Source organism: Oncorhynchus mykiss, chromosome 17, assembly GCF_013265735.2.
Source record: "Oncorhynchus mykiss isolate Arlee chromosome 17, USDA_OmykA_1.1, whole genome shotgun sequence".
Classification (NCBI taxonomy): Eukaryota; Metazoa; Chordata; class Actinopteri; order Salmoniformes; family Salmonidae; genus Oncorhynchus; species Oncorhynchus mykiss.
In genome coordinates this window covers 36,821,724-36,842,724 of record NC_048581.1, presented here as the reverse complement: position 1 = coordinate 36,842,724, position 21,001 = coordinate 36,821,724, and the positions used below count along the sequence as shown (strand labels likewise).

At 42.6% G+C, this 21,001-nt stretch overlaps 1 protein-coding gene across 3 annotated transcripts in view; it reads left to right on the top strand.

The window, feature by feature from the left end:
• The window catches only part of cpne1 (copine I), a 65,239-nt gene that overhangs the window by 29,661 nt on the left and 14,577 nt on the right, over positions 1 to 21,001 (top strand). For 2 of the 3 annotated variants that reach the window (XM_021568362.2, XM_021568361.2), the window contains exons 3-10: positions 13,911 to 14,090; positions 14,245 to 14,319; positions 14,436 to 14,507; positions 14,640 to 14,723; positions 18,988 to 19,077; positions 19,450 to 19,548; positions 19,914 to 20,000; positions 20,822 to 20,881. In XM_021568362.2, the coding sequence (XP_021424037.1) occupies positions 13,911 to 14,090; positions 14,245 to 14,319; positions 14,436 to 14,507; positions 14,640 to 14,723; positions 18,988 to 19,077; positions 19,450 to 19,548; positions 19,914 to 20,000; positions 20,822 to 20,881 (747 nt within the window). Of the gene's footprint in view, positions 1 to 13,910; positions 14,091 to 14,244; positions 14,320 to 14,435; positions 14,508 to 14,639; positions 14,724 to 18,987; positions 19,078 to 19,287; positions 19,384 to 19,449; positions 19,549 to 19,913; positions 20,001 to 20,821; positions 20,882 to 21,001 lie in introns of all 3 variants that reach the window. The other variant, XM_021568363.2, reaches the window with a different exon arrangement.

Below are 21,001 nucleotides of genomic sequence, written 5' to 3'. Positions count from 1 at the left end.
CCACCTTCCGTTTTGCCATTTTTGATGGGTATCTGAAAGTTAATTTTACTGTGATGCTGACGACTGCTGTGCCAATAAATATTGAAATGAAGCAGCCTACTGCTCGGTGCGTCACCTTTGCATTGTGGGAAATGTAGTATTGGTGCGTGTAAAAGATCTGCGGGCTGCCGGCTTGCTGCGGGCCGGTTCTAATAATAAATCAAGATCATCCCATGTGGCCCGCGGGCCTTGACTCTGACATATGTGGTCTAGGGTGTCAGGTAGGGTGGAGGTGATATGGTCCTTGACTAGTCTCTCAAAGCACTTCATGATGACGGAAGTGAGTGCTACGGGGCGGTAGTCGTTTAGCTCAGTTACCTTAGCTTTCTTGGGAACAGGAACAATGGTGGCCCTCTTGAAGCATGTGGGAACAGCAGACTGGTATAGGGATTGATTGAATATGTCCATAAACACTCCGGCCAGCTGGTCTGCGCATGCTCTGAGGGCGCGGCTGGGGATGCCGTCTGGGCCTGCAGCCTTGCGAGGGTTAACACGGTTAAATGTTTTACTCACCTCGGCTGCAGTGAAGGAGAGTCCGCATGTTTTCGTTGCAGGCCGTGTCAGTGGCACTGTATTGTCCTCAAAGCGGGCAAAAAAGTTATTTAGTCTGCCTGGGAGCAAGACATCCTGGTCCGTGACTGGGCTGGTTTTCTTCTTGTAGTCCGTGATTGACTGTAGACCCTGCCACATACCTCTTGTGTCTGAGCCGTTGAATTGAGATTCTACTTTGTCTCTATACTGACGCTTAGCTTGTTTGATAGCCTTGCGGAGGGAATAGCTGCACTGTTTGTATTCGGTCATGTTACCAGTCACCTTGCCCTGATTAAAAGCAGTGGTTCGCGCTTTCAGTTTCACGCGAATGCTGCCATCAATCCACGGTTTCTGGTTAGGGAATGTTTTAATCGTTGCTATGGGAACGACATCTTCAACGCACGTTCTAATGAACTCGCACACCGAATCAGCGTATTCGTCAATGTTGTTATCTGACGCAATACGAAACATATCCCAGTCCATGTGATGGAAGCAGTCTTGGAGTGTGGAATCAGCTTGGCTGCATTGGACAGACCTCAGCGTGGGAGCTTCTTGTTTTAGTTTCTGTCTGTAGTCAGGGATCAGCAAAATGGAGTCGTGGTCAGCTTTTCCGAAAGGAAGGCGGGGCAGGGCCTTATATGCGTCGCGGAAGTTAGAATAACAATGATCCAAGGTTTTTCCAGCCCTGGTTGCGCAATCGATATGCTGATACAATTTAGGGAGTCTTGTTTTCAGATTAGCCTTGTTAAAATCCCCAGCTACAATGAATGCAGCCTCAGGATGTATGGATTCCAGTTTGCAAAGAGTCAAATAAAGTTCGTTCAGAGCCATCTGCTTGGGGGGGAATATATACGGCTGTGATTATAATCGAAGAGAATTCTCTTGGTAGATAATGCGGTCGACATTTGATTGTGAGGAATTCTAAATCAGGTGAACAGAAGGATTTGAGTTCCTGTATGTTTCTGTGATCACACCACGTCTCGTTAGCCATAAGGCATACGCCCCCGCCCCTCTTCTTACCATAAAGATATTTGTTTCTGTCGGCGCGATGCGTGGAGAAACCCGCTGGCTGCACCGCCTCCGATAGCGTCTCTCCAGTGAGCCATGTTTCCGTGAAGCAAAGAGCGTTAGTCTCTGATGTCCCTCTGGAATGCTACCCTTGCTCGGATTTCATCAACCTTGTTGTCAAGAGACTGGACATTGGCGAGAAGAATGCTAGGGAGTGGTGCACGACGTGCCCGTCTCCGGAGTCTGACCAGAAGAACGCCTCATTTCCCTCTTTTACGGAGTCGTTTTTTTGGGTCGCCGGCTGGGATCCATTCCGTTGTCCTGGTTGAAAGGCAGAACACAGGATCCGCTTCGCGAAAATCATATTCTTGGTTGTACTGATGGTGAGTTGACGCTGATCTTATATTCAGTAGTTCTTCTCGACTGTATGTAATGAAACCTAATATGACCTGGGGTACTAATGTAAGAAATAACACGTAAAAAAACAAAAAACTGCATAGTTTCCTAGGAACGCGAAGCGAGCCGGCCATTGCTGTCGGCGCCGGAAGTACACACAGGAGATCGGCTGATCCAACTTTGATGTAATGTCCTTAAAACAAGTCTGTGTGTGTGTGTGTGTGTGTGTGTGTGTGTGTGGCCTCCACGTGCCTGTATGACCTCCCTACAACGCCTGGGCATGCTCCTGATGAGGTGGCGGATGGTCTCCTGAGGGATCTCTTCCCAGACCTGGACTAAAGCATCCCCCAACTCCTGGACAGTGTGGTGTTGGTGGATGGAGCGAGACATGATGTCCCAGATGTGCTCAATTGGATTCAGGTCTGGGGAACGGGCGGGCCAGTCCATATCATCAATGCCTTCCTCTTGCAGGAACTGCTGACACTCCAGCCACATGAGGTCTAGCATTGTCTTGCATTAGGAGGAACCCAGGGTCAACCGCACCAGCATATGGTCTCACAAGGGGTCTGAGGATCTCATCTCGGTACCTAATGGCAGTCAGGCTACCTCTGGCGAGCACATGGAGGGCTGTGCGGCCCCCAAAGAAATGCCACCCCACACCATGACTGACTCACTGCCAAACGGGTCATGCTGGAGGATGTTGCAGGCAGCAGAACATTCTCCACGGTGTCTCCAGACTCTGTCACGTGTTCAGTGTGAACCTGCTTTCATCTGTGAAGAGCACAGGGCGCCAGTGGCGAATTTGCCAATCTTGGTGTTCTCTGGCAAATGCCAAACGTCCTGCACGGTGTTGGGCTGTAATCACAACCCCCACTTGTGGACGTCGGGCCTTCATACCACCCTCATGGAGTCTGTTTCTGACCGTTTGAGCAGACACATGCACATTTGTGGCCTGCTGGAGGTCATTTTGCAGAGCTCTGGCAGTGCTCCTCCTGCTCCTCCTTGCACAAAGGCGGAGTTAGCGGTCCTGCTGCTGGGTTGTTGCCCTCCTCCACGTCTCCTGATGTACTGGCCTGTCTCCTGGTAGCGCCTCCATGCTCTGAACACTATGCTGACAGACACAGCAAACCTTCTTGCCACAGCTCGCATTGATATGCCATCCTGGATGAGCTGCACTTCCTGAGCCACTTGTGTGGGTTGTAGACTCCGTCTCATGCTACCACTAGAGTGAAAGCACCGCCAGCATTCAAAAGTGACCAAAACATCAGCCAGGAAGCATAGGAACTGAGAAGTGGTCTGTGGTCACCACCTGCAGAACCACTCCTTTATTTGGGGAGTCTTGCTAATTGCCTATAATTTCCACCTGTTGTCAATTCCATTTGCACAACAGTATGTGAAATGTATTGTCAATCAGTGTTGCTTCCTAAGTGGACAGTTTGATTTCACAGAAGTGTGATTGACTTGGAGTTACATTGTGTTGTTTAAGTGTTCCCTTTTTTTTTTTTTTGCAGTGTGTGTGTATATATACACACACACACAGTGGGGGAAAAATCCAGAAAATCACATTGTAGGATTTGTAATTAATTTATTTGCAAGTATTTGGTCACCTACAAACAAGCAAGATTTCTGGCTCCCACAGACCTGTAACTGTTCTTTAAGAGGCTCCTCTGTCCTCCACTTGTTACCTGTATTAATGGCACCTGTTTGAACTTGTTATTAGTATAAAAGACACCTGTCCACAACCTCAAACAGTCACACTCCAAACTCCACTATGGCCAAGACCAAAGAGCTGTCAAAGGACACCAGAAACAAAATTGTAAACCTGCACCAGGCTGGGAAGACTGAATCTGCAATAGGTAAGCAGCTTGGTTTGAAGAAATCAACTGTGGGAGCAGCAATTATTAGGAAATGGAAGACATACAAGACCACTGATAATCTCCCTCGATCTGGGGCTCCATGCAAGATCTCACCCCTTCGGGTCAAAATGATCACAAGAACGGTGAGCAAAAATCCCAGAGGGACCTAGTGAATGACCTGCAGAGAGCTGGGACTGAAGTAACAAAGCCTACCATCAGTAACACACTACGCCGCCAGGGACTCAAATCCTGCAGTGCCAGACGTGTCCCCCTGCTTAAGCCAGTACATGTCCAGGCCCGTCTGAAGTTTGCTAGAGAGCATTTGGATGATCCAGAAGAAGATTGGGAGAATGTCAGATGAAACCAAAATATAACTTTTTGGTAAAAACTCAACTCGTTGTGTTTGGAGGACAAAGAATGCTGAGTTGCAGCCAAAGAACACCCGACCTACTGTGAAGCATGGGGGTGTTTTTCTGCAAAGGGACCAGGACTACTGATCTGTGTAAAGGAAAGAATGAATGGGGCCATGTATCGTGAGATTTTGAGTGAAAACCTCTTTCCATCAGCAAGGGCATTGAAGATGAAACGTGGCTGGGTCTTTCAGCATGACAATGATCCCAAACACACCGCCCGGGCAACGAAGGAGTGGCTTCGTAAGAAGCATTTCAAGGTCCTGGAGTGGCCTAGCCGGTCTCCAGATCTCAACCCCATAGAAAATCTTTGGAGGGAGTTGAAAGTCCATGTTGCATAGCAACAGCCCCAAAACATCACTGCTCTAGAGGAGATCTGCATGGAGGAATGGGCCAAAATACCAGCAACAGTGTGTGAAAACCTTGTGAAGACTTACAGAAAACGTTTAACCTCTGTCATTGCCAACAAAGGGTATATAAAAGTATTGAGAGAAAGTTTTGTTATTGACCAAATACTTATTTTCCACCATAATTTGCAAATAAATTAATAAAAAATCCTACAATGTGATTTTTCTGGATTTTTTTTTTCTCATTTTGTCTGTCATAGTTGAAGTGTACCTATGATGAAAATTACAGGCCTCTCTCCTCTTTAAGTGGGAGAACTTGCACAATTGGTAGCTGACTAAATACTTTTTTGCCCGTGTGTGTGTGGTGTGTGTGTGTGTGTGTGTGTGTATGTATATGTGTGTGTGTGTGTATATATATATATATATATATATATATATATATATATATATATATATATATATATACTGCTAAAAAAATGCATGCATGCAATGACTTGTTCAACTACCAATCTTTGTCTATTTATTGAGCTGTTCTCATTATTTTGTCTTAAAAATATTGATTATGTAAAAATTTATTTGAACATATTCCAAATGCAATTTTGACATGCTAAAAGCCCATATGCCTGTGCTAGTAAATGTTGCTTTATGCCTCAATACTGGTGTGCTTGCAAAGTAAACGGTTAATATTTTTGCTCACCCATTTATTTAAACATTGTGAACTGCATATTTCCTTATTACAATATTCCTCACTCCCAAAAACAGTGTTTTAAAACCTCTTAAGGATCTGCTTAAAATGGCATATCTAACTGCCTGTAGCTCAGACCCTGAAGCAAGGATATGCATATTTTTGGTACCATATGAAAGGAAACACTTTGAAGTTTGTGGAAATGTGAAAGGAATGTGGGAGAATATAACACAATAGATCTGGTAAAAGATAATACCATTTTTTATTTTGTCTCATCTTTGAAATGCAAGAGAAAGGCCATAATGTATTATTCCAGCCCAGGTGCAATGATATTTTGGACACTAGACGGCAGCAGTATATGTGCAAAGTTTTAGACTGATCCAATGAATCATTGTATTTTTGTTTTAAAATTGTGTATCAAGACTGCAAATGTGCCTAATTTGTTATTAATAACTTTTCATTTTCAAAATTGTGCACTCTCCTCAAACAATAGCATTGTATTATTTCACTGTAATAGCTACTGTAAATTGGAATAGAGCAGTTAGATTTAACAAGAATTTAAGCTTTCTGCCAATATCAGATATGTCTATGTCCCGGTAAATTTTCTTTTTACTTACAACCTCATGCTAATCGCATTAGCCTACGTTAGCTTAACCGTCCCATGGACGGGACACCAATCCCGAATAATTTTAAAGCTTAAGCTGAAAGTCATTCATGTTAGTAGTATACAGTGCCCCTTGACTTTTCCACATTTTGTTACATTAGTCTTATTCTAAAATGGATTAAATAACAGTAAATTACATTTTTGCAAATATAATACAAACATAAGTACTTACGTATTCAGACCATTTGCTATGAGACTCGAAATTGAGCTCCGGTGCATCCTGTTTCCATTGATCATTCTTGACATGTTTCTACAACTTGATTGGCGTCCACCCTTGGTTGACAAAGTACAGAGATATTCTTGATGAAAACCTGCAGAGCACTCAACCTCAGACTGGGGTGATGGTTCACCTTCCAACAGGACAACGACACTAAGCACACAGCCAAGGCAACGCAGGAGTGGCTTCTGGACAACTCTCAATGTCCTTGAGTGGCCCGGACTTGAGCCCGATTGAACATCTCTGGGGAGACTTGGAAATAGCTGTGCAGTGACACTCCCCATCCAACCTGACAGAGCTTGAGGATCTGCGGAGCAGCCTTACAAGCTCACAGAACAGAGGACTGCTGAAGTGCGTAGCGTGTAAATATCGTCAGAACTCACTACTGAGCTCCAAACTGTCTCTGGAAGCAACGTCAGCACAATAACTGTTCTTTGGGAGCTTCATGAAATGGGTTTCCATGGTTGAGCAGCCGCACACAAGCCCAAGATCAACATGCGCGATGCCAAGCGTCTGCTGGAGTGGCGTAAAGCTAGTTCCAGTGAAGGGGAAATCTTCACTCTAAAGCTAACTGACGTTCTAGATGATTCTGTCCATCCAACTTTGTGGCAACTGTTTGGGGAAGTCCCCCGTGCACAAAGCGATGTCCATACAGAAATGGTTTGTCGACATTGGTGTGGAAGTACTTGCCTGGCCTGCATAGAGCCCTGACCTCAACCCCCATTGAACACCTTTGGGATGAATTGGAACGCAGACTGCAAGCCAGGCTTAATTGCCCAGCGTCAGTGCACCACCACACTAATGCTCTTGTGGCTGAATGGAAGCAAGTCCCTGCAGCAATGTTCCAACTAGAGGTCGACTGATTATGATTTTTCAACCCCGATACCGATTATTGGAGGAACAAAAGCCAATAAGCGGCCGTTTATTTAAAAAAAATATAATAAAAAAAAAAAAAGAACATTGTTATTTGTAATAATGACAATTACAACAATACTGAACACTTATTTTAACTTAATATAATACATCAATAAAAATCAATTTAGCCTCAAATAAATAATGAAACATGTTCAATTTGGGTTAAATAATGCAAAAACAGTGTTGGAGAAGTAAAAGTGCAATATGTGCCATGTAAAAAAAGCTAACGTTTGAGATCCTTGCTCAGAACATGAGAACATATGAAAGTTGGTGGTTCCTTTTAACATGAGACTTCAATATTCCAAGGTAAGAGGTTTTAGGTTGTAGCTAATATAGTATTTATAGGACTATTTCTCTATCGTTTGTATTTCATATACCTTTGACTATTGGATGTTCTTATAGGCACTATAGTATTGCCAGTGTAACAGTATAGCTTCTGTCCCTCTCCTCGCCCCTACCTGGGCTCAAACCAGGAACAACACATCGACAACAGCCACACCCGAAGCAGCGTTACCCATCGCTCAACAAAAGCCGTGGCCCTTGCAGAGCAAAGGGAATAACTACGCCCAAGTCTCAGAGCGAGTGAGGTTTGAAACGCTATTAGTGCATACCCAGCTAACTAGCTAGCCATTTCACATCGGTTACACCAGCGCCATTAGGCTGATAGGCTTGAAGTCATAAACAGCGATGTGCTAGCGAAGAGCTGCAAGTCAAACCGCACAAAAGTGCTGTTTGAATGAATGCTTACGAGCCTGCTGCTGCCTACCATCACTCAGTCAGACTGCTCTATCAAATCATATAATTAAGTCTAACATAACAAACAGAAATACGAGCCTTAGGTCATTAATATGGTCGAATCCGGAAACTATCATTTCGAAAACAAAACGTCTATTTCAGTGAAATACGGAACCGTTCGGTATTTTATCTAACGGGTGGCATCCCTAAGTCTAAATATTCTTGTCACATTGCACAACCTTCAATGTTATGTCATAATTATGTACAATTCTGGCAAATTAGTCCGCAATGAGCCAGGCGGCCCAAACTGTTTCATATACCCTGACTTCGTGAAATGACACAATTTCACCTGGTTAATATTGCCTGCTTACCTGGATTTCTTTTAGCTAAATATGCAGGTTTAAAAATATATACTTCTGTGTATTGATTTTAAGAAAGGCATTGGTGTTTATGGTTATGTACAGTCGTCCAACGATTGTGCTTTGTTCGCAAATGCGCTTTTGTTAAATCATCCCCCAGCGTTGCATCGATTATATGTAACACAGGACACGCTAGTTAAACGAGTAATATCATCAACCATGTGTAGTTATAACTAGTGATTATGATTGATTGTTTTTTCTAAGATAAGTTTAATGCTGGCTAGCAACTTACCTTGGCTTCTACTGCATTTGCGTAACAGGCAGGCTCCTCGTGGAGTGCAATGAGAGGCAGGTGGTTAGAGCGTTGGACTAGTTAGCCTCTCTGGGATATGTGGGATGCTAGCGTCCCACCTGGCCAACATCCAGTGAGATTGCAGAGCGCCAAATTGAAATACAGAAATTCTCATACAAATTCAGAAAAGATACAACTATTTTACATAGGTTTAAAGATTCACTTCTTGTGAATCCAACCACTGTGTCAGATTTCAAAAATGCTTTACGGTGAAAGCATACCTTACGATTATTTGAGAACATAGCCCAGTTGACAAATCATTACAAACAGTAACCAGCCAAGTAGAAGAGTTACACAAGTCAGAAATAGAGCGAATTAATCACTTACCTTTGATCTTCATATGATTGCACTCAGAAGACATTCATTCAATAAATGTTCCTTTTGTTCGATAAAGTCTCTATATCCGAAACCGCGAACAAAACTGAGGTTTTCTTCAGTAATCCACAGGCTCAAACGCAGTCACAACAGGCAGACGACAAATCCAAATTGTATCCGTAAAGTTCATAGAAACATGTCAAATGATGTTTATATTCAATCCTCGGGTTGTTTTTAGCCTAAATGATCTATAATGTTTCAACCGGACAATAACGTCCTCAATATAAAAGGTAAACAAGAAAGGCACTCTCTCGGTCGCGCGAATGAAAAAGCTCTGACACGACACTCATTCAGACTGCTCTTACTCCTTCATTTTTCAGAGTACAAGCCTGAAACAATTTCTAAAGACTTGACATCTAGTGGAAGGCATAGAAACTGCAATTTGAGTCCTAAGTAAATGGATACTGTAATGGCATTGAATAGAAAACTACACACACAAAGATCCTACTTCCTGAAAGGATTTTTCTCAGGTTTTCGCCTGCCAAATCATTTCTGTTAGACATTTTACGTTTTTTTTGAAACTTTAGTTTTCTATCAAAATCTACTAATTATATGCATATCCTATCTTCTGTGCCTGAGTAGAAAGCAGTTTAATTTGGGCATGCTTTTCATCCAAAATTCCAAATGCTGACCCCCCCCCCCCCCCCCCACCCTAGAGAAGTTAATCGGCCATTCCTCCTTCTCAGAAGAGTGGAGGCTGTTATAGCAGCAAAGGGGGGACCAAATCCATATTAATGCCCATGATTTTAGAATGAGATGTTCATTGGGCAGGTGTCCACGTTCATTTGGTCATGTATGTATGTGGTAAGGGGTAAAGTGACTAGGCAACAGGATCGACAGTAGCAGCAGTGTATGTGATAATTGTGTGTGTGTGGCGAATGTGTGCCGTGCTCGTCCGGCCTTTTCTGTAGTCTACGTTGAGGGAGAAGTTGTTGTCCTGGTACTCTGCCATGTCTAACGTTCCTATAGGCGGTATCATCGTCGTTGGTGATCAGGCCCACCAAAGCGCTGTGGCGGTCATGAAAATTTTATCCGACGGTTATTGTCATGCATAAGACTGACGGTATCACGGTAATTGATTTTAATTAACAAACATATTTAGCATCTCCAGGCCACTGACTTGTGCTTTTGGAACATTCAAATTTCCATTCACCAGGTTCAATGTAACAGCGATAGGTTTAGGCTAATACTTGATACTCAAATTTTCCATATACCCATCATGAGATTGCTGCAAGCTAGCCTATGAAAAATGTTCAACGTAGATGCACAAAGGTTGAGGAGAGAAATGAGGTGACACTATCTGGTTCGAATCCAGGCTGCATCACATCCATCCATGATTAGGAGTCCCATAGAGCGGCGCAAAATTGGCCCTGCGTCGACCGGGTTTGGCCGGGGTAGGCGGTCATTGTAAATAAGAATTTGTTCCTAACTGACTTGCCTAGATAAATAAATAAGAAATCACTGCACACCACATCAGCTGTATGTGACCAGGTAACAATTACTTTCCAGGCCAAACCATATCGTAACTGCTAAGCACCGCCTCCAGCGACGTCACCATATTAGCTAAAGTAACGTCATAGTCAGCATAGCTAATAGAACTAACGCCTTAGTAAACCCGATACAACGGGTTGTTAAACTTTTTCACCCTCGGACCCAAATTAGATATTCAGTTATTCCTGGGACCCAAGCTTATGAAAACATGCAACTATTCGTAAACATCAGTACATTTCATTGCCCTTATGCCAGCCTAAAACAAATGCAATGTAGACAAATAAATGAAATGTAATAATATAAATAGCTATTCATGTTTTATTTTTCCCCATTTTAAAAACACTTACATCAGTATAGGTTGGAACTGTTGCTGATACAATACATTTGAATACTGAATTGGAATAAACTGACCGATCACATCTCACAGAAAAACCCCACACAGTCCTAATGAGAGGTGTGTGTGTGTGTGTGTGTGGCTGGTTGAAGTTTTCAACAAGCGTGTCTATTCTGGGCTCAGTTTTTAACACTGCACCCCTGAGGTTGTGCTCACCATTGAGTCTGTTTCCGTACTTGTACTTAAAAAAAACACCCGAGTTGAGAGCCCTGACTCACACAGGTATGTATGTGGTGCCATCAGAACATTACTGCTTTCTCAGTCAGGCAGGAGACCGCTTCTTGCTGTAAATGCGGAACCCAGAACTGTGTGCGTGGTTTGCCTCAAAAAGCATCTTGCTTCAATAGATAGAGCTGTAAGAAGACTGATGGTAAAACAAGTAGAACTACCAGAGACGAAAGAGGATGAACAGAAGGAAAAAGAAGCCTGGCTAGCCCTTCTCCGAGCGGAACCCTTTCATGGGGCCCCCTGGTATCCACCACTGCCGAATCCTCCACCAGCAGACGAAGTTGGTGGAGTCCCAGCCCTTCACAACCAATTTGGGGGTGGCCAGGTGTCTGGTGGGAGATAGACTACCAGCAAAACAAATGGAGCAGAAGAGGGAGGGTGAAGAAGAAGCACTAGAGGACCTCAAGAGAACCGGAGAAATGTAACAAAAGAGAAAGTAGAAATACAAGAAGCACATTTAGGAGCGCAAGCAGCAGGAAGGATGTCCGTGAAGAAGAAAGTAGCCAAGATGAAATGAGCAGCAGGGAGGCTGTCCGTGAAGAAGAAAGTAGCCAAGATGAAACGAGCAGCAGGGAGGATGTCCGTGAAGAAGAAAGTACGAAACGTTCTTGCGGCTTCAAGTTCGGTAGCCATACCCGCGCGATCAGGTTGCGCGTATGGTTTCAAATTGAGTAGGCTATACATGAGCCTCCATTGTAAAATAAGAATTTGTTCTTAACTGACTTGCCTAGTTAAATAAAGGTGGGAAAAAGTTCAATAATTGGAGGAGAAGTACGGGACAGTTATTTTTCCAAGGAAATGTATTTCCTAAATAGGCCTATGATTAGGCTACAGTTTACAATATTGCCTAGAAAGGCCTAAATATTGATCACCCATATTTCTCCGTCTGTAATTCTTCCCACTCCTAAAAGGTAGGCTATAAAAATAGCTCAAGAGAAAGTGCAATTGCAACTCTGCTCTCTTCAAACTACATTTAGCATATTGGCTGATCTAGCCCAGTGAAGGATGTAAGTGCTATGCAATAACGAGGCTGGTCAACTAAATACTCTTGACTGTTGGGTTGAGCCCTGACACAAAGAATACCAAGATATTTTATATGGCATAGATGCACCCCCTTAGTCTACATGACAAACAGATGTGCGGATTGGATCACTTGATATGACAAAGGAGTATTCCCCCAGCCAGATAGCATTTGCTATGAAATAAATGAATAATTCACAGCGGACAGTATCTGTTGTGAAGACTTCTCATTGTAAGGAATCCAGGGTTTGGCCCCGAAAACGAAGTTCCTCTCAACCCGAGCCATCTCTCCCTGTTACCTTCCAGTCAGGCTGGAGCAATCTCCCTCGCATGGATGGAATGTGGCTTGTTAGGTTTATCACCTAAGTCATCTTAAATTTACTGTCAGTGTTAACACAGACACATGAGAGTTCTAAGAACCCTATTCTATTACATAAAACAACCATTTGATGCAATAACAGTATTATAACAATCTTGATTTTGGTAGCAGCAAACCTATTTACATCTCTTATGACTAAAAAGAGCTTCTGGATATCAGAACAGCGATTACTCACCTCGAACTGGATGAATATTTTTTTCCTTTAATGAGTCTGACGCAAAGTATATACTGCTTCTCCGAGACCAAATCCCCTTCATTCGCATGAAGAAAAGACAAATACAGGGGGCGGAGATCAGGCTGCCTTGTGAGAATTCTTCGGCGAGTGGGTAACCCACCTCTACCACCCGTTCTATTTTCACTGGAAAATAAAATGGATCTCCGTTCAAGGTTATCCTACCAACATTAAGAGTTATAATATCTTATTTTTGGCAGAACGACAACACGGATCATATAGAGATGGCTGGGTTTTCCGTGCGTCAGCAGGACAGAACAGCTACGTCTGGTAAGACGAGGGGTGGGGGTGTGTCTTTGTCAATAACAGCTGGTGCGCAATGTCTAATATTAAAGAAGTCTCAAGGTATTGCTTGCCTGAGGTAGAGTACCTCGTGATAAGCTGTAGACCACACTATTTGCATTATTTGTACTTTAGACCACCTATAATCCACACAGAGACAAATACAAAGCTCTCCCTCCATTTGGAAAATCTGACCATAATTCTTGCTTTTAAAAGCAAAAATTAAAGCAGGAAGTACCAATGACTCACTCAATACGGAAGTGGTCCGATGACACGGATGCTACGCTACAGGACTGTTTTGCTAGTATAGACTAGACAATTTTCCGGGATTCATTCAATGGCATGGAGGAGTATACCGCCTCAGTCACCGGGCTTCATCAATAAGTGGATTGGCGACATCGTCCCCACAGTGACTGTGCGTACATATCCCAACCAGAAGCCATGGATTACAGGCAACATCCACACCGAGCTAAAGGCTAGAGCTGCCGCTTTCAAGGAGCTGGACACTAAACCCGGATGCTTATAAGAAATCACGCTATGCCCTCAGACGAACCATCACACAGGCGATGCATAAACACAGGACTAATATTCAATCCTACTACACCGGCTCTGACGCTCGTCAGATGTGGCAGGGGTTGCAAACTATTACTTACTACAAAGGGAAAGCCAGCCGCGTGCTGCCCAGTGGCGTGATCCTACCAGACGAGCTAAATGCCTTTTTATGCTCGCTTCGAGGCAAGCAACACTGAATAGCCACTTTACTCCTACGTACAACTTACCTCTACTAACCTGTATCCCCGCACATTGACTCTGTACCGGTAACCCCTGTATATAGCCTCGTTATTGTTACTTTTTATTTGAATTTTTACTTTAGTTTTAGTAAATATTTTCTTATCTCTATTTCTTGAATTGCATTGTTGGTTAAGGGCTTTTTCCGTATTTTCCCAAATGGCCTATTGTTTGTTCATGAAGATGTTTTCTGTTTTACTATACAGTTGGACCGCACAGAGCAGGTGAAAAACTGCCAGGACCCCGAGTTCTCCAAGAAGCTGCTCCTGGACTACCACTTTGAGAAGGTGCAGAAGTTGAAGCTGGGTGTCTATGACATAGACAACAAGTCTGTCGATCTGAAGGATGATGACTTCCTGGGGGGGTTTGAGTGCACGCTGGGACAGGTGAGGATCTAAGAATGTGTGGACCAATTAGTCCGCATCCTTATTATACATAGTGTACATTTTCTTTTCTTAAGTGTAAACTTAACCCAATGTTGTTATAGAATTTCTAACACGAATGATGGTGTCTCCAACAACCAACCATTTTGCCTTTCAGATTGTGTCCAGCAAGAAGATTACCAGACCTCTACAACTGAAGAAGGGGAAGCCTGCAGGCAAAGGCACCATTACTGTAAGTATTTAACTGGCTGTGTAAATGTTGTGATAACAAACATAAGGCTAATGCAAACATTGTCTTGAGATATTCAAATGAATTCTCTCATTTGTGATAAATTGTGTGTTTTATAGATTACTGCTGAGGAGATAAAGGATAACAGGGCCATAGTGCTGGAGGTGGAGGCTAAAGGCCTGGATAAGAAGGTACAATCGAGGCACTTCAGTGCAGTCTTTTCAAATGGAAAGTGGCCTACTTTATTAAGATGTAATAAACAGTTCTGAATTCTCTCCCGCCCATTATTTATTCCCCAGTGCTCATGGTTGTCTCTATTGCAGGACTTGTTTGGGAAATCTGATCCATTCCTAGAATTCTTTAAGCAAGGAGATGATGGCAAGTGGCAGCTGGTTCACAGAACAGAGGTACTTATCACCATATTTCTTTGGGGTAGCTGCAACCCAATATGTGGAACAGAGACTGGGTATGTCAAAAAGAAAGTAGGCTTATTGAAAGCGCACATGTAATTGGTTTCTGTCAGTTCTTGCCAGCGAGTGCAGAGATTCGGGCAGACAAGGCTGTAGAGAGGAAGGCTCATCAAAGTTGGTGAAACTCAGAACTAAAATCACTCATACATTGGAAAAACATTGCATGTATCTTAACATCTTAATGTGTTGTGAACATTTGACATCTATCGTGTTTAATTGCGGTTGTGTGGGCTACCGAGGGCAAGGTGAAATATTAAACTTGTCGATGTCCAGTTTCTAAACCCCAATAGCAAGCGTGCTCAAGGGCCGACTTAAGCGTTTGCCTGCCCGGCTACACGTTTGTTGACGAGCTGGTGACAACCAATTTACGAAGTGAGCAGGCAGAAATGGCCTACAGCAGGATTTTTCAATTCCGCTACTGGAGGGCCGAAACACTTTTTTTTGTTTGTTTCTACCTGATCGTTAATTGCACTTAACTGGTGTCCCAGGTCTGAGTCAGTCCCTTATTAGGAGTGTATGAAAACCCAGTACGTGTTTTGGCCCCCCCGGACTGTCATAGAACACCCCTGGCCTTCCTTCATACCAGTCTTATACCAACACATATCAGCAAAGTCAAATGAGGATACACACTGGTTGCAGATCTTCATGTTGTCACAAATGCTTTTTTTTTTGTTGCTCTGTGTATGGGAACTCAACTGCTTTAGTAGTCATGCATTTCCTCAAGGAAAATGACTACGAGACTGAATACTCATTGGGTGTTTATGATGCAGAATACTGGTTATAAATTGTCATGTTTTGCTTTCATAAAAAGGTTTAGTTGTGTATGTGATTAAAAACTGATTTAGTAGTTATCCTCCATGAATTTCCTCAAGGACACAGAACAAAATAGGCTACTTCACGCGCATTTCGCCACCCATGTTTCTTTAAAAAGGCCCGCTTCTTTGCACAAGCCCACCACTACTCTGAGACCAGTCCAGAATACAGCTACCTCATTTTTTATAATTCATTCTGTCTGTTGAAGTTGTTTTCACCAGAACAGCATGTTTGAAACTTTCTCTAATAAAGTAGTATTTGTTTAATGGAGAGCGTATCGTGCCTGACCTTATTTGTCTGTATTGTTATTTTGGCATGGTTGCAATTGTAATTTTTATTTGTTGTGACTTGTTGCTCTCAGCCATTTGTGACCCATTTCAGGAAACTAGGTGTATGTCACTACTTCACAAAGCTGTTTTAACATAAACATTTTTCTTTTTTATTATCACAATTTGTTTTTGGCAGAAAAACGTGAACTTTCATGTATCTTAATAACAAACTTGTATTCCATCTGTAAATACGAATACAATTGTTCAATTACGAGTCTAGTTGGTTTAGCCAAAGAAAAAGTCAGCAACCTTCCCACTAGCCATGAGTGAGCTGGACATGCCGAGAGATGATTTTGGATTGGTTTGCCATATAGCGCGCCTCTGAACTAGTCAGTATGTCTAGGTAATCCTGTCTAAACGCATCTTTTTATTCAGTTACCAATTGAATTTTAATTAAATTAGTTGACTCTTCACATGGGATGATTTCACTGAACAACGAAAGAAAGGGAATATTGAGTGATCCCCCAATTATCCATCGCATCTCCCAAAAACATTTTCAATATACATCTGTAAAATGATAGAGGAAGACAACCAAAGCTTCAGTTTCTAGACTCAGGCTTCAATGTCTTCTCCCTGGAGATCCTCAATGTCCACCTCTTGAACATCAGACTGAGGCCTCATCTTCACTGTCACTTTCCAACCTTTTTGAGCCTGACAGCGAGACATCCTCAACAAGCCTAAAATTTGCCCGGGTGGAAACCAATTTTTCAACCCTTGTATTGGTCAGCCTGTTGCGTGCTTTGGTGTGTGTGTGTTCCCAAACAAGGACCAGTTGCGCTCTAAGGTTGCTGATGTTGGTGGGATTTGAAGGATGATTGAGGCAACAGGGGAAAGAATCTCAGATCCACTAAGTTCCTTCCACCAGGTAGCAGATGAGATATGTTGGCACGACTGCCATATTGCATCTCCATCCCAAAGCCCTTGCTTGGACGTGTACTTCGCCAGACTGCCAAGAACCTTGCCCTTATCCAGGACATGGTGGCGAGACACGGTAGTGATAACACCATAGGACTTGTTAATCTCTGCACCAGACAGGATGCTGTTGCCTGCATACTTGGGGTCCAACATGTACGCTGAGGCGTGTATGAGCTTCAGGCAGAAGTCTTCCCGCTTTTTGATATATTTCAGAACTGCAGTTTACTCTGCTTGGAGCAACAGTGAAGTGGGCAGGGCAGTAGGATTTCTTCTCTTACATCTGCTAGCAGAGTCTGAACATCAGACCGGATGGCATTGTCTCCCTCAAGCCGTGCAATGGCTACTGCTATAGGTTTCAGGCTGCTTACCACTCTCCCAAAATACATCATCCAGAAGGATCCTCTTGATGGGGCTGTCCAAATCGTCAGACTGTGATATGGCCATTTCTTGCAGAGACTCCTTCCCCTCCAGGAGACTGTCAAAGATGATGACAACACCACCACAACGGGTGTTGCTGGGCAGCTTCAATGTGGTGGTCGTCTTCTCACTTTGCTTGGGGAGGTAGTTTGCTGCTAACTTGATGACCCTTCACATACCTAACCATTTCCTTGGTTCTCTTGTAGAGTGCATCCATTGTTTTCAGTGCCATGATGTACTTGAGGAGCATATTCAATGCATGAGCAGCACAACCAATGGGTGTGATGTGATGGTAGGACTCCTCCACTTTAGACCAAGCAGCCTTCATGTTTGCAGCATTGTCTGTCACCAGTGCAAATACCTTCTGTGGTCCAAGGTCATTGACTGCCTTCAGCTCATCTGCAATGTAGAGACCGGTGTGTCTGTCCCGTGTCTGTGCTCTTGTAGAATACTGGTTGAGGGGTGGAGTTGATGTAGTTCATTATTCCTTGCCCACGAACATTCAACCACCCATCAGAGATGATTGCAATACAGTCTGCTTTCTCTATGATTTGCTTGACCTTCACTTGAACTCTGCATCCAGCAAATGAGCATACACCCCTCTGGTTGGAGGGGTGTATGCTGGGCGAAGAACATTCAGAAATCTCTTCCAATACACATTGCCTGTGAGCATCAAAGGTGAACCAGTTGCATACACAGTTTGAGCAAAACATTCATCAGCCTTTCTCTGACTACGTCCCTCCGTTGAGTCAAAACAACTTCGAATTCCAGGAGTACCATGAGCTGTTGCTATCTAAGGTGTATTCATCATTTTTCCCTCGACTAGAAGTAGAGGGACTTTTGTCAGAGGTTGCTTGTGAGCACCGAGGGAACTTATGGCACTTGGCCAGATGATTCTGCATCTTTGTTGCATTCTTCACATGCTTTGGCACATTCTCAAATGTACACAGCTTTTCATTCTACATTCGCTGCAGTGAAATGTCTCCACATCAGATTGTGCCCGTGGCATTTTCCTGTAAAGATTAGAAAACAATGAGTTAAAAAAAAAAACGAATACAATTCCATGTACAGATAAATAGTTAAGCAGTTAGATTTAAACAGCTCTTTTGTAAGGTAAATGTTTTAAAATGAAACTTGTATGGAAACAGGTGAATTTAACACTCCTCAGTAGCAAAAACTAACTAGCAGAAAGTGTTAAGTTAGAAATGATTTAAACACTTTTCTGTAGGCTACTCTTTACTAGTTAACAAAAATATATGTATGTCATGAAATATATACATCCCACCCATTTTATTGTAATCAAAACTTACCAGAAAGCATGTAGTCCTTGGCTCAGACAGGGTAGTGTGGGCTTAAAGCATCTCATTAGTGTGCAAGATCTTGAGAATCAGCTGTACATGTGATGGAAGAGTGCACTGCACATGTGATGGAAGAATGCACTGTGCATGCAGAGGGTTGCAATTCCATTGAATTGGGGATGGTTTAACTAAAATATGCCACAAGACCTAGAATAGCCTTATGTGTGTCCCACAAAAAAGGTTCACTGTTTAAGCTAACTTTTGACGAATTTAAGCAACATTTCCGGAAAGTTTTCCCACGCATTGCAACCCAAGTCTCTTATATCCAATGTAAAAATAAATACAACTACACATTGTTACATAAGACCAATTTTGAGCCGTCGGTCACATTTGAATTTTTTTACATTCTCTTTGTATTTATTTTTTTAGGTTGTCAAGAATAATCTGAGTCCGTCATGGAAGAAATTCACTGTGGCTCTGCAAACATTCTGCAACTGTGACATGAGCAAACCAATCAAGGTATGAATAGCTGAAAGACCATGGCATTTGACAGACCTGCACTAGCATGTAGAGAACTTTCAGAGCTTGTGGTGTCCTATAGAACCTGTTGAATTCGATATTGTGACTACAAAACAGTTGTTTTGTCTTGATATAACCTACAGCCCTATTGTTATAGTATCTCTGACCTACTGTAACCCCAGGGCTTACCTATGTGTCTGTTACTGGCAGGTCACTTGTTACGATAAGGACGAAGACACCAGTTCAGATATGATAGGCGAGTTTACTTGCACTACCCGCCAGCTTTTGGATGCTAAAGACCGTGCGGTGAGCCAAAGAGAACACCTCTGTCCTTTTGTCTCAAACTCCCTCTCTCCTGTCCCCCTTCCCCAGGTCCACTGCTCTGATTATGATAGTGATGGCTCGCATGACCTTATCGGTGTTTTCCAAACTAATGTGTCTGAGCTGCAGAAAGCTGCCCATGGTTCACCGGTGAGACCATGTATTTTTCTTCTAGCACTTTTACTTTTTGCTTACCTTACCATTAAGCTTCTGTCTCTCTATTGGTCCCACTTGACATTAAATTGTAAAGATACCATGTTGCATGAATTAAAAGTTTTGGGTAATTAATTGTATCCCACTACACAGTAACTTCACTAATTACTCATGTTTTTTTTGCCAGTTTCTGATTACAATTGAATCATTGTTCTGTGCCTTTACAGTATAGATACACATGTAGTTAATATATAATGTATATGGTAAGAGCTGAGCAGCTTAATGTAAATTGTTTCTGCCTATCTAATCATGGTGATAGTTTTGTATTTGAGGAAGTTGTGTATATTGTCCATTGTGATCAGGTGGAGTTTGACTGTATCCATCCAGAGAAGAAGAAGAAGAAGAAGAGTTACAAAAACTCTGGAGTAATCAGTGTCAAGAGCTGCCAGGTAGGTTATAATTAATTATACAGAACAAAAATATAAAATGCAACAATTTCAACGATTTTACTGAGTTACAGTTCATAAATGGAAATCAGTCCATTTTAAATAAATTAATTAGACCTTAATCTATAGATTTCACATGGGTGGTCCTTTTCCCAAGTGGGTGGGTCTATGCCCACCCATGTGAAAACCATAGATTACGGACTAATTAATTTATTTCAATTGACTGGTTTCCACCCACTGGGGTGCCAGCCTCAGCCAATTAGACCATCCCGCAAGTGAGGCCAGATGTGGAGGTTGTGGGCTGGCGTGGTTGCACGTGGTCTGCGGTTGGACATACTGCCAAATTTTCTAAAACAACAGAGATGGCTTATGATAAAAAAATGAACATTCAATTCTCTGACAACAGCTCTGGTGGACATTCCTGTAATCAGCATGCCCAACTGTGCGCTCCCTCAACTTGAGACATCTGCAGCATTGTCTTGTGACACAACTGCACATTTTAGTGTCCTTTTATTATCCCCAGCACAAGGTGCACCTGTGTAATGATCATGCTGTTTAACCAGCATCTTGATTGGCAAAGGAGAATCTCACTAAAGGGATATAAACACATTTGTGCACAAAATTTAAGAGAAATATGCTTATTTTTTTGCATATGGAACATTTCTGGGATCTTATTTCAGCTCATGAAACATGGGACCAACACTTTAAATGTTGAGTTTATATTTTTGTTCAGTACAATTGCACAGTAGCTTATCATTATCCCTTAGATTTTACCCTATTTTTAAAAGTTGATACTTCTAAAGCAAATTGTAATTTCCCCCTAGATACAGGCACAGTACACATTCCTGGACTATGTCATGGGAGGTTGCCAAATAAATTTTACGGTAAGTGCAGGCTCTTCAGATACAATCAGAAGTAAGGGGTTGAAGTTTTGTTTATTAGCGCATGTCTAAAACTCAAGCAATATCTTTGATGGATTGAAAATGTGTGATGTGGTTATCCCA